This window comes from Mercenaria mercenaria, chromosome 3 (genome assembly GCF_021730395.1).
Source record: "Mercenaria mercenaria strain notata chromosome 3, MADL_Memer_1, whole genome shotgun sequence".
NCBI lineage: Eukaryota > Metazoa > Mollusca > Bivalvia > Venerida > Veneridae > Mercenaria > Mercenaria mercenaria.
The window spans coordinates 96508594-96525292 of NC_069363.1; the positions used below are offsets into that span (position 1 = coordinate 96508594).

General features: G+C 38.2%; 2 protein-coding genes across 2 annotated transcripts; both read right to left on the minus strand.

Annotated features, from left to right (window-relative positions):
• Positions 1-1123: 1123 nt before the first annotated feature.
• LOC123523762 (uncharacterized) lies at positions 1124-1948 on the minus strand. The gene has a single exon (XM_045301408.2). The coding sequence runs from the start codon at positions 1946-1948 to the stop codon at positions 1124-1126; it is 825 nt and encodes a 274-aa protein (XP_045157343.2).
• Positions 1949-2025: 77 nt separating this feature from the next.
• LOC128555987 (uncharacterized) lies at positions 2026-3174 on the minus strand. The gene has a single exon (XM_053539861.1). The coding sequence runs from the start codon at positions 3172-3174 to the stop codon at positions 2026-2028; it is 1149 nt and encodes a 382-aa protein (XP_053395836.1).
• Positions 3175-16699: the final 13525 nt, after the last annotated feature.

The following is a 16699-nucleotide window of genomic DNA, read 5'->3' on the forward strand; positions in this document are numbered from 1 at the left end:
ATTTACTTTAACAAAGTAAATTTCATCCAAGCTTCTTAACTCACGTTCAAACTATAACAAAACTAACGGGCGGAAACGACGTCAGACGTATACTACTACGTCACGTACAAACTGACGCCAAACGTCACATTTAGCGCCATGAATAAAACAATAGATACAATTTAATATTCAGAACGTCAGGTTCTTACAGTCCCCGCAATGAAATTACTTAAATTTCATCAAATACATGTACTTTTGTTAGCAACTCTTACAAATAAAACATGTCTATATACTGATTCATAAAAAAAACCCAAAAACATATCCTTATTGCCAATTAAAATTCAGTTAGCGTTACATGTGTCTTTATACATGTGGAAACAGCTTACAGTAGAAGCCTAAAGTTTAATAGATATAAACAAAAAATGTCATTGTTTTACAAGTCACAATTATCTGAGTACCTACTTAATAGTATATACGTAAAGCGTAATCCGAGTTATTGATTGTAAACATTACTGTGAACTCTCTAACAGACATAGTCTAGTGATAGGTTTAACTGATTCTGAATTGCGAGTCCTTACCACACAGCTACGTACATGCCCATCCCGACCAATATATAGTTTGGTAACTCTGCCTAGCGACCACTGCCCTCTTGGTACGTTGTAATCAGCAACAAGTACGACATCGCCTTCACGTAGATCAGTTTTTACTCTATGCCATTTCTGACGTATCTGGAGTTTAGGTAAGTACTCACGAATTCATCTTCGCCAGAATACATCGGACAAGTATTGTATTTGTCTCCACCATCGTTTAGAGTACGTATCAGTTTTCTTGAAATTTCCTCTGGGCATGCTTGAATTGGCTTTAAACAATAGTAACATGTTAGGTGTAAGTGCCATAGGATCATTTGGATCATTACTCACTTGTGTTATCGGTCGATCATTCATTATTCTCTCAGCTTCCGCCATTAACGTCACCAGTTTTTTTCTTCTGTGAGTAGTTGCTCTCTAGCGATGGCCTTTAAAATAGAACGCGTTGACCGAATCAGTCTCTCCCAAGCACCGCCCCTATGGCTGGCATATGGAGGGTTGAAGTGCCATTCAATTTCAAGTTGAACCATGTATTGTCCTATTTTTGACTGGTTCCATTATTGTAGTGATTGTTTTAGTTCTCTGTCACCGCTTACAAGATTCGCTCCGTTGTCGCTGAATACCTTTTCAGGAATCCCACGTCGGCTGGTGAAACGCTGAAAGGCTGCGATAAATGAATCTGTTCTCAGACTATAGGCAATTTCAATGTGAACTGCTCTAGTTGCTAAACAAGTAAATAGACAACTATATATCTTCGTATGTGAGCGTCCCGACTTAACTAATACTGGACCGAAGTAATCTACGCCTATGTAGGTAAATGGTGGTTTGTCTGGAGTGGTTTGTTCTGAAACAAGTGGTGCCATCTGTTGTGTCAGTAGTGGACTGTGTTGTCGTCTGCATATAAAACGATTCCCTATTGTCTTTTTTACCGAACTGGAGCCATGTAGTATCCAATACTTTTCCCGCGTATCTGCAGGCACCTGCTGAGTTCCCACGTGACCATTGATGTTGTGGTAATGTCTAACTATTAGCGTAGTCACGTGATGTTTGCTGGGTAGAATAACCGGATATTCTTGGAGATTCTCCCGGCTCACTCTCCCATGTACTCGTATGAGACCGTCATGTAATATTGGATTTAAAGATGCGATTCTACTATCTTTCTTCACTGGATTATCCATTTTCAGTGCTGAGAGTTCTTCAGAAAAGTTTCCTTTCTGTGCACATTTTAATATGTCTCGTGTGGCGTTCCGTACTTCTATTACTGTAATATCGCCTGTGGGTACTTGTACGTCATGTTTTACATAACGGTATCTGCAATAGGTTTTAAATCTTTGCAGCCATACGAATGCTCGTTGTAGTTTGGTCAAGTCGGAGTAACGCATTATAATTCTGTCAATTTCTGTATCTGTCGTTGTACTACTTATTACAGCTTCCTTCTTTACTTCTGTGTCATCATCTGCTAATTCCGGCACACGGCTATGGGCAGGCCAAGCAGCTCTTGAAGAAGGAATTTAGGACCCTTAAGCCATGTTTGTAGTCTTTGTGTATCACTTGAGTCGATACCTCTAGACGCAATGTCGGCGGGATTCGAACCGGAATCAACATGGCGCCATTGGTCAGGTGACGTAGTTTCATGAATGACACTGAGTCTGTTGCCTACAAACGTTTTGAAACGTCGTGATGCGTTATTGATATATCCCAGCAGTATTGTAGAATCAGTCCAGAACACGGCTTGGTCGATTTTCATGTCGAGGTCTTCTGATAACATTGCATACATGCGGCATGCGACTACAGCTCCAGACAGTTCTAGGCGGGGTATAGAAATCTGTTTCATTGGTGCAAGGCGAGAATTACCGAGGACTAAGGAACACATCACCCTGCCATCTTCATCTACCATACGTAAGTATGCGCATGCGCCGTAGCCTAACTCCGAACCATCGCTGAACATATGCAACTGGGTGTTCTTTATATTTCCAAAATCTTTTGGACGAAAACATCGACTGACAACAATATTTTCTAAGTATGGCAAACTGGCTAACCATCTTTTCCACTCATGGCAGTGTGTCTGTGGTATTTCATCATCCCATCCTAGTTTTTCTTTGCAGAGTTTCTGTATGATGGCTTTTGCTTGTAATGTTACTGGTGATGCAAGTCCTAGTGGATCGAATATGGAGCTAACAACTGATAATATTCCACGTCTCGTCAGAGGTTTATCTCTCAACTTAACCTTTAAACTGAGTGTATCGTCGTTAACATTCCAGATCACACCTAAAGCACGATCGCTAGGGAGAGAGGTACCAGGTTCAAGCTTGACGACTGATGGGGCACGCTCTGCCTCAGGTATCGAATCTATAACCTTCCTACTGTAACTGAGCCATTTGGTCAACCTGAAACCACCTAAACTCATCAATGATTGTAAATCTCTCGCAAGTTTCACTGCCTTCTTTTCAGATGATACGAATTTTAAACAGTCGTCCACATAGAAATTTCTGTAAACTGTTGATATTACTTCCGGTTCATAACTATTAGCGTTATCAGCGGCTGTTCGTTTAAGTGCATATGCTGTACAGCTTGGGGAGGATGTAGCACCGAACAAGTGGACTTGCATATAATATATCTTCTGAGATTTAGTTATGTCCCCTCCAGGCCACTATAGGAAGCGAAGAGCGTCGCAGTCATTTTCACACACGCGCACTTGATGAAACATTGCCTCGATATCAGCAATGAGAGCAATTTTCTCTTGTCTGAAACGGGTTAGTACTCCAACTAGATTGTTCATTAAATCAGGACTTTGAAGTAATTGGCTATTCAATGAAATACCCTTGAACTTCGCAGCGCAGTCAAATACTACTCGGACCTTCCCAGGTTTGTTCTCGTTTGTAACAGGATGATGAGGTAAATACCAAGTTCGATTTGTATCTTCTGTAGATGTTACTTCTTTAGCGTAACCCTTTTCTATATAATCAGTTACTGTCAGTGCGTATTTTTCGTGAAGTTCTGCGTCACGGGAAAACTTCTTTTTTAATTGGTGAAGACGCGCATGTTTAAGTGCCAGGTTATTTGGTAAGTATGCATCTTTATTTCGCCAGGGTAGTCCCATCTTGTAGTGGCCATTTTCGTATGTCAGAGTTGATTCCATAATAGATAGACCCTTCTTATCTTCCAGGGACAAAGAATCTTTCTCATTGTGAAGCACGTCATTAAAATCCGACGTCCACATGCGCTCAAGCTGTTGTTGCAGCATGACGTCACTAGATTGACCATAGTGAATGCTCACTGTTCCCTTTCCGTTATTTTCAATATTTCCTGGAACAGGACCACGAACTGTCCAACCAAGCCGCGTCCTAACTGCGTACGGCTGATTACTTTCTCCGGCGCGAACTTAAAGGGGAACGTGTGCGTCTGGTGAATCCGTGCCTATTAACAACGTGACGTCAGTGACGTCGACACGTGGAATTTTCAAGTCAGATAGGTAGGGTATTTTGCGAGTATCTTCCGCAGTAGCAGCAGACCTAGTAGTAATTGGTAGCCTTTTCACCGACCATACATTGTTAAGTTTTACTTCATCACCACCGGAAACAGGTTTCACGTGCTGGTCAACTTCCTGTCCTACGGTACTACTGGCAACGGACTTTATGGTGGATATTTGAAAGGTAACAGGTTTCCCAGGATAGTTTAGCTTTTGCAATAACCGTTCATCACACAGAGTCTTATCCGCATAGATAAGCGTTTAACAATGCGCCTGAGATTTTCTGAGTTATTTACATCAGAAATAAAGCCTAACTGGGACAGGGTAATTTCACATTTTTGCATCTTTAAAGCTAATTGAGAAAGTTTATCAACATCGGAGGCTTTTACCTGAGGGCCGTATACTAAACTGTCAATATAACTTCTAGCAATTACATAAGGCTTACCGCCCGCCCGCTTGGCTCAGTAGGTAAGAGCGTTGGTCTACGGATCGCGGGGTCGCGAGTTCGATCCTCGGGCAGGGCTTATGTTCTCCGTGACTATTTGATAAACGACATTGTGTCTGAAATCATTAGTCCTCCACCTCTGATCATTCATGTGGGGAAGTTGGCAGTTACTTGCGGAGAACAGGTTTGTACTGGTACAGAATCCAGGAACACTGGTTAGGTTAACTGCCCGCCGTTACATGACTGAAATACTGTTGAAAAATGGCGTTAAACCCAAAACAAACAAACAAACAAACATGAGGCTTACCATAGCGAGTTTGCAAAATTTTCCTTGCACGCCTGTAACCATCATCTGGAACAAGTAAAACACAGTCCTCAATACAACTTTTAGCCTCGCCTACACAATACTGTATAAGATAACTTAATCTTAACCTACTGTCACTGATTTTTTCCGCAACATTTGTTTCGAAGTTCCTTATGAATTTACAATAATCTGTCACTCTTCCGTTAAATGTCAACAGTTCCGGTTTAGGCAGATTAAATCCTTCCTGCAAGTGGATGCCAACCTGTGGAAAGCCGTATCTATATTTGTGGATGCCAAATCTTCCAACTTACCATTGGTTTTGTGACGAGAAATTACCGTTTCTGCTGAATCCTGCCCGCTAACGGATACGTCACGTGCTACTTCCGGAAAGTTCCGACCACCATTGTTATCAGGACATTCGATATCTTCCTGCCAGACAGATTCCTCGATCCTTGCTTTTTCTAATTCGCTCTCTTGTTCAAGTAATTGCCGCTTATTTTCTAATTCCCTTTGCTCTTGTTCTATTTTTGTTTTACTCTTAGTGTTCTTAGTTTATGTTCTGCAATCAGTCTTTTAGCTTTTGCATTTTGTAACTGCGCACGAGATGACCGTGCTGTACTCGTTCTGCTAATAGTAGATATATTATCATCTTGACCCGACTGTAGTGACTGTTTTTGCCACTCGGAATAATGCACGTTGAATTCCGTTAGATTTTTCTGCTGACTAGAATAATTCGTCTCCAACAATTCTATGATAGAGGGTTCATCACATAATTCCAGACAGTGAAAATGAGCGTTTTTAAACTGTTCATATCTGTCACATAGATTTTTGTATAAGTGTTTTACCTTTTCAACGTTTTCTGTAGACACCATCTGTCTCTCAAGTTCATTGTAAATTTTGGTCTCTACAATAAATTTAAAAACAGATATTCAAACAAACGTACAAGAAATTTATACAAAACAGCATTCATACAAACATTCAAAAATTACATTTAATAAAAATAATAAATCAATTCTTTACTGCAAAAATAACCGTTTTAAATAATAACAATATTTACTTAATGATAACAATTATTTCTGAATAAAAAATACAAAACCTTACCAACTTTAGTATCTCAAATAAATTTACTTTAACAAAGTAAATTTCATCCAAGCTCTTTAACTCACGTTTAAACTATAACAAAACTAACGGGCGGAAACGACGTCAGACTTATACTGGACGTCACGTACGCGTAAGAACCTGACGTTCTGAATATTAAATTGTATCTATTGTTTTATTCATGGCGCTAAATGTGACGTTTGGCGTCAATTTGTACGTGACGTCCAGTATACGTCTGACGTCGTTTCCGCCCGTTAGTTTTGTTATAATTTAAACAAGAGTTAAGGAGCTTGGATGAAATTTACTTTCTTTAAGTAAATTTATTTGAGATACCAAAGTTGGTAAGGTTTTGTATTTTTTATTCAGAATTAATTGGTATCATCAAGTAAATATCGTTGTTATTTAAAACGTCCATTTTAGCAGTAAAGAATTAATTTATTATTGTTATTAAATGTAATTATTTTTGAATGTTTGTATGAATGATGTTTTGTATAAATTTCTTGTATGTTTGTTTGAATATCTGTTTTTAAATTTATTGTAGAGAATCGGCATTTACGGCATTTATGAGGATTCACATGATTGTCAGAAAATAAATGATAGAAGAAGCCGCATAGCTCGCTTGTGTATGAGTAAGAATCCCAAGTCCCCTACAATTCTTAACTAGTATCCTGAAAAGATTCTGGATAAAGATATTGGTTCCTGAGAGATCGGAAGATGGAAAATGCGGAGTTTACCTCGGCAAAGAGGTCACGTTCTGCGCGCCTCGCACAGCTGACCAAAATTTACAATGAACTTGAGAGACAGATGGTGTCTACAGAAAACGCTGAAAAGGTAAAATCTATGTGACAGATATGAACAGTTTAAAAACGCTCATTTTCACTGTCTGGAATTATGTGATCCCTCTATCATAGAATTGTTGGAGACGAATTATTCTAGTCAGCAGAAAAATCTAACGGAATTCAACGTGCATTATTCCGAGTGGCAAAAACAGTCACTACAGTCTGGTCAAGATGATAATATATCTACTATTAGCAGAACGAGTACAGCACGGTCATCTCGTGGGCAGTTACAAAATGCAAAAGCTAAAAGACTGATTGCAGAACATAAACTAAGAACACTAAGAGTAAAACAGAAAAAAACAGAACAAGAGCAAAGGGAATTAGAAAATAAGCGGCAATTACTTGAACAAGAGAGCGAATTAGAAGAAGCAAGGATCGAGAAATCTGTCTGGCAGGAAGATATTGAATGTCCTGATAATAATGGTGGTCGGAAGTTTCACGTGACGTATCCGTTAGCGGGCAGGATTCAGTAGAAACGGTTATTTCTCATGGCAAAAGCAATGTTAAGTTGGAAGATTTGACATCCACAAATTTAGATACGGCTTTCCACAGGTTGGCATCCACTTTGCAGGAAGGATTTAATCTGCCTAAACCGGAACTGTTGACATTTAACGGAAGAGTGAGAGATTATTTTAAATTCATAAAGAACTTCGAAACAAATGTTGAAAAAAAATCAGTGACAGTAGGTTAAGATTAAGTTATCTTATACAGTATTGTGTAGGCGAGGCTAAAAGTTGTATTGAGGACTGTGTTTTACTTGACCAAGATGATGGTATGGTTACAGGCGTGCAAGGAAAATTTTGCAAACTCGCTATGGTAAGCCTCTAGTAATTGCTAGAAGTTATATTGATAGTTTAGTATACGGCCCTCAGGTAAAAGCCTCCGATGTTGATAAACTTTCTCAGTTAGCTTTAGAGATGCAAAAATGTGGAATAACCCTGTCACAGTTAGGCTTTATTTCTGATGTAAATAACTCAGAAAATCTCAGGCGCATTGTTAAACGCTTATCTATGCATTTACGTACAAAATGGATAGAAGTTGCGCACGCTATTATTGAGTATGGCAGAAAACCCTGCTTTACTGATTTAACAAAGTTTGTAGATGAAAAATCCCGTGTCGCATATTCAGTGTATGGCCGTGATCTCGTAAAAAACGAGTCCCAGTCAAAGGTTGCCAAACTGACCAATTGTAAATCAGATACTCTTGTTAAAAGCAGAGTGACAACGTTATCCACTCGAACAGGTAATGAAAAACCAAGGTTCGAACGTAAATGTTATTTTTGTTCAGAGACATGTTCAGATTTGTCATCATGCAAAGTATTTGAGTCTATGAATTAAGGTGAGAGAAGAAAACTTGTTAGCAAGTTGAAATTGTGTTTTAACTGTCTTAAGGGCAAACATTTTTCAAATACTTGTAGAAAACCAAAACAATGTGTTGTACCTGATTGTACCTCCAAGCATCATACATTGTTACACTCTTGGGTAAAGCCCGAGTCTGATCACACAGTTACACAGCCGTCTTTAAATTGTGCTGCTACGAATGGGTCATTTTTAAAAACATGTCTAGGGATTATACCTGTTACTGTAATAGCTAGGAACGGAAACTCTTGCCAGACGTATGCGTTGCTTGACGACGGCGCGGATAAGACTCTGTGTGATGAACGGTTGTTGCAAAAGCTGAACTATCCGGGGAAACCTGTTACCTTTCAAATATCCACCATAAGCTCCATTGACAGTAGTACCGTAGGACAGGAAGTTGACCTGCACGTGAAACCTGTTTCCGGTGGTGATGAAGTAAAACGTAACAATGTATGGTCGGTGAAAAGGCTACCAATTACTACTAGGTCTGCTGCTACTGCAGATTCCACGTGTCGACGTCACTGACGTCATGTTGTTAATAGGCACGGATTCACCAGACGCACACGTTCCCCTTGAAGTTCCCGCCGGAGAAAGTAATCAGCCGCACGCAGTTAGGACGCGGCTTGGTTGGACAGTTCGTGGTCCTGTTCCAGGAAATAATGAAAATAAAGGAAAGGGAACAGTGAGTATTCACTATGGTCAGTCTAGTGACGTCATGCTGCAAAAACATGTTCAGCGCATGTGAACGTCGGATTTTTATGACGTGCTTCACAATGAGAAAGATTCTTTGTCAGTGGAAGATAAGAAGGCTCTATCTATTATGGAATCAACTCTGACATACGAAAATGGCCACTACAAGATGGGACTACCCTGGCGAAATAAAGATGCATACTTACCAAATAACCTGGGACTTGTACATGCGCGTCTTCAACAACTGAAAAAGAAGTTTTCGCGAGACGCAGAACTTCATGAAAAATACACACTGACAGTAAATGATTATATAGAAAAGGGTTACGCTAAAAAAGTAACATCTACAGAAGATACAAATCAAACTTGGTATTTACCCCATCATCCTGTTACAAACGAGAGCAAACCTGGGAAGGTCCGAGTAGTATTTGACTGCGCTGCGAAGTTCAAGGGTATTTAATTGAATAGCCAACTACTTCAAGGTCCTGATTTAATGAACAATCTAATTGGAGTACTAACCCGTTTCAGACAAATGAAAATTGCTCTTATTGCTGATATCGAGGCAATTTCACCAAGTGCGCGTGTGTGAAAATGATTGCGACGCTCTTCGCTTCCTATGGTGGCCTGGAGGGGACATAACTAAACCTCCGAAGATATATTGTATGCAAGTCCACTTGTTCGGTGATACATCCTCCCCAAGCTGTACAGCGTATGCACTTAAACGAACAGCCGCTGATAACGCTAATAGTTATGAACCGGAAGTTATATCAACAGTTAACAGAAATTTCTATGTGGACGACTGTTTAAAATCTGTATCATCTGAGGAGAAGGCGGTGAAACTTGCGAGAGATTTACAATCACTGATGAGTTTAGGTGGTTTCAGGTTGACCCTAAATGGCTCAGTAACAGTAGGAAGGTTATAGATTCGATACCTGAGGCACAGCGTGTCCCATCAGTCGTCAAGCTTGAACCTGGTATCTCTCTCCCTAGCGATCGTGCTTTAGGTGTGATCTGGAATGTTAACGACGGTACACTTAGTTTCAAGGTTAAGTTGACAGATAAACCTCTGACGAGACGTGGAATATTATCAGTTGTTAGCTCCATATTCGATCCACTAGGACTTGCATCACCAGTAACATTACAAGCAAAAGCCATCATACAGAAACTCTGCAAAGAGAAACTAGGCTGGGATGATGAAATACCAAAGTCACTGTCGTGAGTGGAAAAGATGGTTAGCCAGTTTTCCATACATAGAAAACATTGTTGTCATCGTTGTTTTCGTCCAAAAGATTTTGGAAATATAAAGAACACCCAGTTGCATATATTCAGCGATGGGTCGGAGTTAGGCTACGGCGCATGCGCATACTTACGTATGGTGGATGAAGATGACAGAGTGGTGTAATCCTTGGTCCTCGGTAAATCTCGCCTGGCACCAATTAGACAGATTTCTATACCTCGCCTAGAACTGTCTGGAGCTGTAGTCGCATGCCGCATGTATGCAATGCTATCAGAAGACCTCGACATGAAAATCGAACAAGCCGTGTTCTGGACTGATTCTACAATACTGCTGGGATATATCAATAACGCATCACGACGTTTCAACACGTTTGTAGGCAACAGACTCAGTGTCATTCATGAATTACGTCACCTGACCAATGGCGTCATGTTGTTTCCGATTCGAATCCTGCCGACATTGCGTCAAGAGGTATCGACCCAAGTGATACACAAAGACTACAGACATGGCTCAAGGGTCCTAAATTCCTTCTCCAAGATCCAACTGCTTGGCCTGCCCATAGCCATGCGCCAGAAGTAGCAGAAGATGACACGGAAATAAAGAAGGAAGCTGTAATAAATACTACAACGACAGATACAGACATTGACAGAATTATCATGCGTTACTCTGACTTGACCAAACTGCAACGAGCATTCGTATGGCTGCAAAGATTTACACCCACAGGCGATATTACAGTAATAGAAGTACGGAACACCACACGGGACATATTAAAATGTGCACAGAAAGGACACCTTTCTGAAGAACTCACAGCACTGAGAATGGATAATCCAGTAAAGAAAGATAGTAGAATCGCATCTTTGAATCCCATATTACATGACGGTCTCATACGAGTACATGGGAGAGTGAGACGGGAGAATCTCCATGAATATCCGGTTATTTTACCCAGCAAACATCACGTGACTATGCTAATAGTTAGACATTACCACAACATCAATGGTCACGTGGGAACTCAGCAGGTGCTTGCAGCGACGCGGGAAAAGTATTGGATACTACATGGCTCCAGTTCGGTAAAAAAGACAATAGGGAATTGTTTTATATGCAGACGACAACACCGTCCACTACTGACACAAAAGATGGCACCACTTGTTCCAGAACAAACCAATCCAGACAAACCACCATTTACCTACATAGATTACTTCGGTCCAGTATTAGTTAAGTCGGGACGCTCACATACGAAGAGATATGGTTGTCTGTTTACTTGTTTAGCAACTAGAGCAATTAACATTGAAATTGCCTATAGTCTGACAACAAATTCATTTATCTCAGCCTTTCAGCGTTTCACCAGCCGACGTGGGACTCCTGAAAAGGTATTCAGTGACAACGGATGGAATCTTGTAAGCGGTGACAGAGAACTAAAACAATCAATACAAGAACGGAACCAGTCAAAGATAGGACAATACATGGTTCAACATGAAATTGAATGGCACTTCAACCCTCCATACGCCAGCCATAGGGGCGGTGCTTGGGAGAGACTGATTCGGTCAACGCGCTCTATTTTAAAGGCCACCGCTAGAGTGCAACTACTCACAGAAGAAAAAACTGTTGACGTTAATGGCGGAAGCCGAGAGAATAATGAGTGATCAACCGATAACACAAGTGAGTAATGATCCAAATGATCCTATGGCACTTACACCTAACATGTTACTATTGTTTAAAACCAATTCAAGCATGCCCAGAGGAAATTTCAAGAAAACTGATACGTACTCTAAACGGTGGTGGAGACAAATACAATATTTGTCCGATGTATTCTGGCGAAGATGAATTCGTGAGTAGTTGCCTAAACTCCAGTTACGTCAGAAGTGGCATAGAGTGAAAACTGATCTACGTGAAGGCGATGTCGTACTTGTTGCTGATTACAACGTGCGAAGAGGGAAGTGGCCACTAGGCAGAGTTACCAAACTATATATTGTTTTATTCATGGCGCTAATTGTGACGTTTGGCGTCAGTTTGTACGTGACGTCCAGTGTACGTCTGACGTCGTTTCCGCCCGTTAGTTTTGTTATAATTTAAACGTGAGTTAAGGAGCTTGGATGAAATTTACTTTGTTAAAGTAAATTTATTTGAGATACCAAAGTTGGTAAGGTTTTGTATTTTTTATTCAGAATTAATTGGTATCATAAAGTAAATATTGTTGTTATTTATAACGTCCATTTTTGCAGTAAAGAATTGATTTATTATTTTTATTAAATGTAATTATGTTTGAATGTTTGTATGAAAGAATTTTTGCATAAATTTCTTGTACGTTTGTTTGAATATCTGTTTTTAAATTTATTGTAGAGAATCGGCATTTACGGCATTTATGGGGATTCACATGATTGTCAGAAAACAAATGATAGAAGAAGCCGCATATCTCGCTTGTGTATGAGTAAGAATCCCAAGTCCCTTACACCCCCAAAACGAAAGCACGCAGATCACACACACACTCGCATACAAAGCAAACACTCGAGGACAAAAAGAACAAATAAAGGAACATAGTGGGACACCGCCTTGGAACGGTCAGTGGCAAAAACACCACTGTGGAGCTTAAACCTGAGCGCACCTAAACTCATACAATCGACATTACATTACTGTAACGGTTAAGAAAACGGAGCTAAGCCCCAACACAAGCAAAAAGTAATTCATGCATGCTAAGTTTTTTTTTCAGTCCGTTGATAAGATGCAGATAAATTCTTCTAAAACTTTCCTTACATAGTTTGAATTCTCCGTTAAAGAAAAAGATTTTTTTATTATTGTTTACAGACACTTGGGGGTCAGAAACCCCCGCATCCACCCCTTCCAACAGTTAGACAATATTTTTAACATCATAACACTTACTATGCATACAAAAGTACTGGCTAACAATTGACAGGGGAAGAGGGGGCGGGGTTCCTGACTCTAAGTGTCTGTATTACTGTTAACTGTATATATATTGAGATATTTCATTACAACTTTTGTATTGCTATAATGTTGATATGTAACTAAATTATTGATATCAATTAAAAAAAAATCTTTATGTAGGGATATATATGTACTATGAAAAAAGAAGATACAGATTACTGGTCGGTATAATTGTATAGGAATATTGCATGCATGTATGTCTAGTCGATAGTATTCTTTTAAAGAGTAATATTGTATAAAATCACGATGAATTTCAAATCTTTCTTGGTCTGCTTTAATATTCTATAGTACAGAATATGTTTTAGAAACAATTTAGTTATGATTAATAGACATAAAATACATAGTTATGACTCATGTCTCTCTTAAATGCAATACACTATACATGTATATAATACTGCAAATTATTTAGACAGACTGAAGTTAAGATATGAAATTTACATAACTCTTTCAACTCATAACTCTTCCTAGCTTCGTGCACAGTTCAACCTCCAAATATATTATATAAAACATTTATTTCTAATATAAATATTCTTCTACAAAATCTCATACTATATAACCTGTAGAAGACACAATAAAAAAACCCAGGAAGTAAAAGTAAAAAGTTTAAACGGTTTAAACCTCTTAGATAAATATTACTGCTGATAATTAATACAATACCAATTTGAAACCGTTTTGTTTTAAGTTTAGCGTCGTTTTTACACTATTTTCGTTAGGTAATGGCTGGCAGTTAATCACTTTAACAGTCTTCCACTACTAACCTCTTCTCCACAAGTAACTATGAATCAGAAGTAGAGGACGAATGTTTTCAGGCAGTGGTATTTTATCATATCATCATGGAGAATATACGCCTCACCCGGGGGTCGAACTCACGACCTCTGCGTTCTCTCTATTAAACTATGCGGGTCGGCTATAATACCAAGCAAATACATGTACTTAGTATTGTCCTATTGAATCATATCTAAGGGTATCATGCCAAAATACGCAAATGATAGCGCTCACTCTACTGTTTACACACCAGTTAGCTCAACAATAGCTTCACCTTATCTAAATAACAAATGGTTTTGGCTTTATTGTTTAACTGGAATTACCTACGTTTCTGGGAAACAACATTATCACTTAAAACCGTCCTTTTAATGTTTTTGAAATATATTTACAAGTGTATTACTGTTTATTATGGACTACCTATACTGTGTTGGTGCGCCGTAAAACCCAAATAAATAAATAAATAACTACATAAGACTATCACTGCGTCTACGTTAATTGTTAAGGACCTCAGTCTGCTAATTCTTTTGGATCTGTCTTCTTGTTTCGATTTATATTATGATTGGTCTTAGTTTTAACATCATAAATTAAGACATCGAGTAAAACATTCCAGTAATGAAAGTAATTTTTGTGCAAATAATCAAATGAAATGACACCCTATATGAGATCATGGCATCAAGTAACGCCCTTTTATTAGCGTGTTGTCAATCTTTCCGAACATAAATTCATTGTCTTAATTAATTTCTTTATTCTATTTTTAAATGGCAATGTAAAAGGACAATAAAATTCAGATTGAATGGAATACAATTACTATCCGATGCCTGTTTTTATTTCTACTTAACAATAATACACAGAAGATAGTTGTGTTTCTCAACGCAAGACAAAAGTATCTTGATCACAAGGTCACAAGAATACAAGATGGAATAGTTTCATTTTTATGACTGACTCAACAATGAAAGAAAATATTAAATCAGATCATAATGCTTATACAGAAAGAAAAGCATAAGTTTATGTATTGTATTGTCCATGACTTTAAGAACATTGTTCGTCCATTATCCCTTAAACACATAATTTCATTACAGTAGATTTCCACCTAACGGGCACGCCAAAACAACGGGCACGCCGAAGTTGCGGCCACTTGTTCAAAGTACGAAATAATTTTTTTCTTTTTATTCATTATAAATATTGACCAGTACAGCGGGCACGTCGCTAATGCGGCATTGCGGCCATTTTTTGTGGGAAAAAATGTTTATTTACTATGTGCTAATTGACCATAATTACGGGCTGACCAAAAGATGGACCCAGACATCCTTTGTTTATTTAACACATTGACCTTGTTTATTTAACAGAATGTAAATGATTCCATGCCTCGGGCAATTTATAACAAGGTACATCGATCAATACATGTGTATTTCAATCAGGTTTATTTATTTATTTATTTATTTATGTCTCATTCATTTACAAGCATATAAAAATTCATACAGACTAAAACAATTGTAAATGACCGTTCTAAATAGAACTATAAGAGACAATATACATACTCACATTTAAAAACATACCATATAACTTATAAATTCATATTAACTTAATTAAGAATTAAAATATAAAATAAAATCATGTGTACTATATTCAATATCATTTATGAATAAAATTCCTCTGGTATGACACTATACAAAGTTGACAATGACCAAGTGACTACATGAATACATCTATGGATGTTGAGTGAGTACAAGAATGCACGAATGTTGAGTAACTGACCGAGTGAGTCAGTGTACACTTAATCGGTATCGCCTGGACGCTTGTTATACAAATGTAAGAGCAAATTCAAGCGCTTGCAGATCCATGATGAAATGCTGAAATTATTTTATCAATTTTGTTGTGAAAACTTTAATTGTTGAGCAATTAGCAGGAGTTATCCTCATGTAAGTATCATTTTAACCTTTTTGTTCTCAAAGAAGACATTAGTTGTATTGAATGATTCTGCGATAATTGTGTCAATTATGCAGGGGACTTTTGTTCTTTAATTTGGTTTATAGGCCTAATTGACTTTTTTTTTTAAATTATTGAACATAGAAAATTATGACACTCTACATGTACATGATCAAACTCCATATCCAAATCAAACATATAAATGAGGGATTTTAAGTTTGACATGTAACTGTTTCTTGAAAAAAAAACTTAACTTTGTGTTATATACATGTAATATTTTTTTAACATTAAAAAGGATGACCGTACATTTCAATATATTGATTGAATTTCTTCCAGGTTAAGATGTAATACTTTGTCATGGTAGGTTTTGTTTTCCACTTAACCACTGACAGGCATAATTCAAGTACTATTAATTAAATTTGGATTTCAATGGTTTTGTCTGTTATTACCTGAGAGCATATATGTGATACAATATAATGTCGAACGAATCGCAAAAATAGGCTGTTTTAGTTTATACTAAGTTATCTTAGGCCGATTGTAATGCAAGTTCTACAACTTAGATTAATCGCTCTCGACACCTTATTCCTGATGGAATCCATCGCCATAAGAGTATGAAAGAAGAAGCCAGTTACCCGCCAGGGGAGCTACTTGTACCATTTTCACGTCTTTGGTATGACGCGGCCGGGGATCGAACCCATGACCTCTCGCACTCCAAGCGGACGCTCTACCACTAGGCTATCGGAACGGTAGAGGTTGTTAACAGTTTGAAACTAATATAATAATTTGATTTGATCGATTTGAATATATTTCGACTTCATGCCAAGCAAGGGTAAGGAATGACTGCTTGTTTGTCTTTGATAATCTCGCTTAGTGAAGGAATGAAGTACCATGCCACCAGTAACTTAATGTTGATGCCATATTAAATTGTTTGATACTATAATGGTTATACGAAAGTGATCAGACTAATGTGTATCTCTGTATTTTGAGACGAAAGTAGTTAATATAATATATAACATTAAACGAGACAAGGCGGACAAACGGAAAGAGCAAATGCCACTGTCAGGACAGGTA

Bases quoted from the DNA above. Each gene is read 5' to 3' on its own strand.
- LOC128555987 (XM_053539861.1), bottom strand. From the start codon at position 3,174: ATGCAAGTCCACTTGTTCGGTGCTACATCCTCCCCAAGCTGTACAGCA.
- LOC123523762 (XM_045301408.2), bottom strand. From the start codon at position 1,948: ATGCGTTACTCCGACTTGACCAAACTACAACGAGCATTCGTATGGCTG.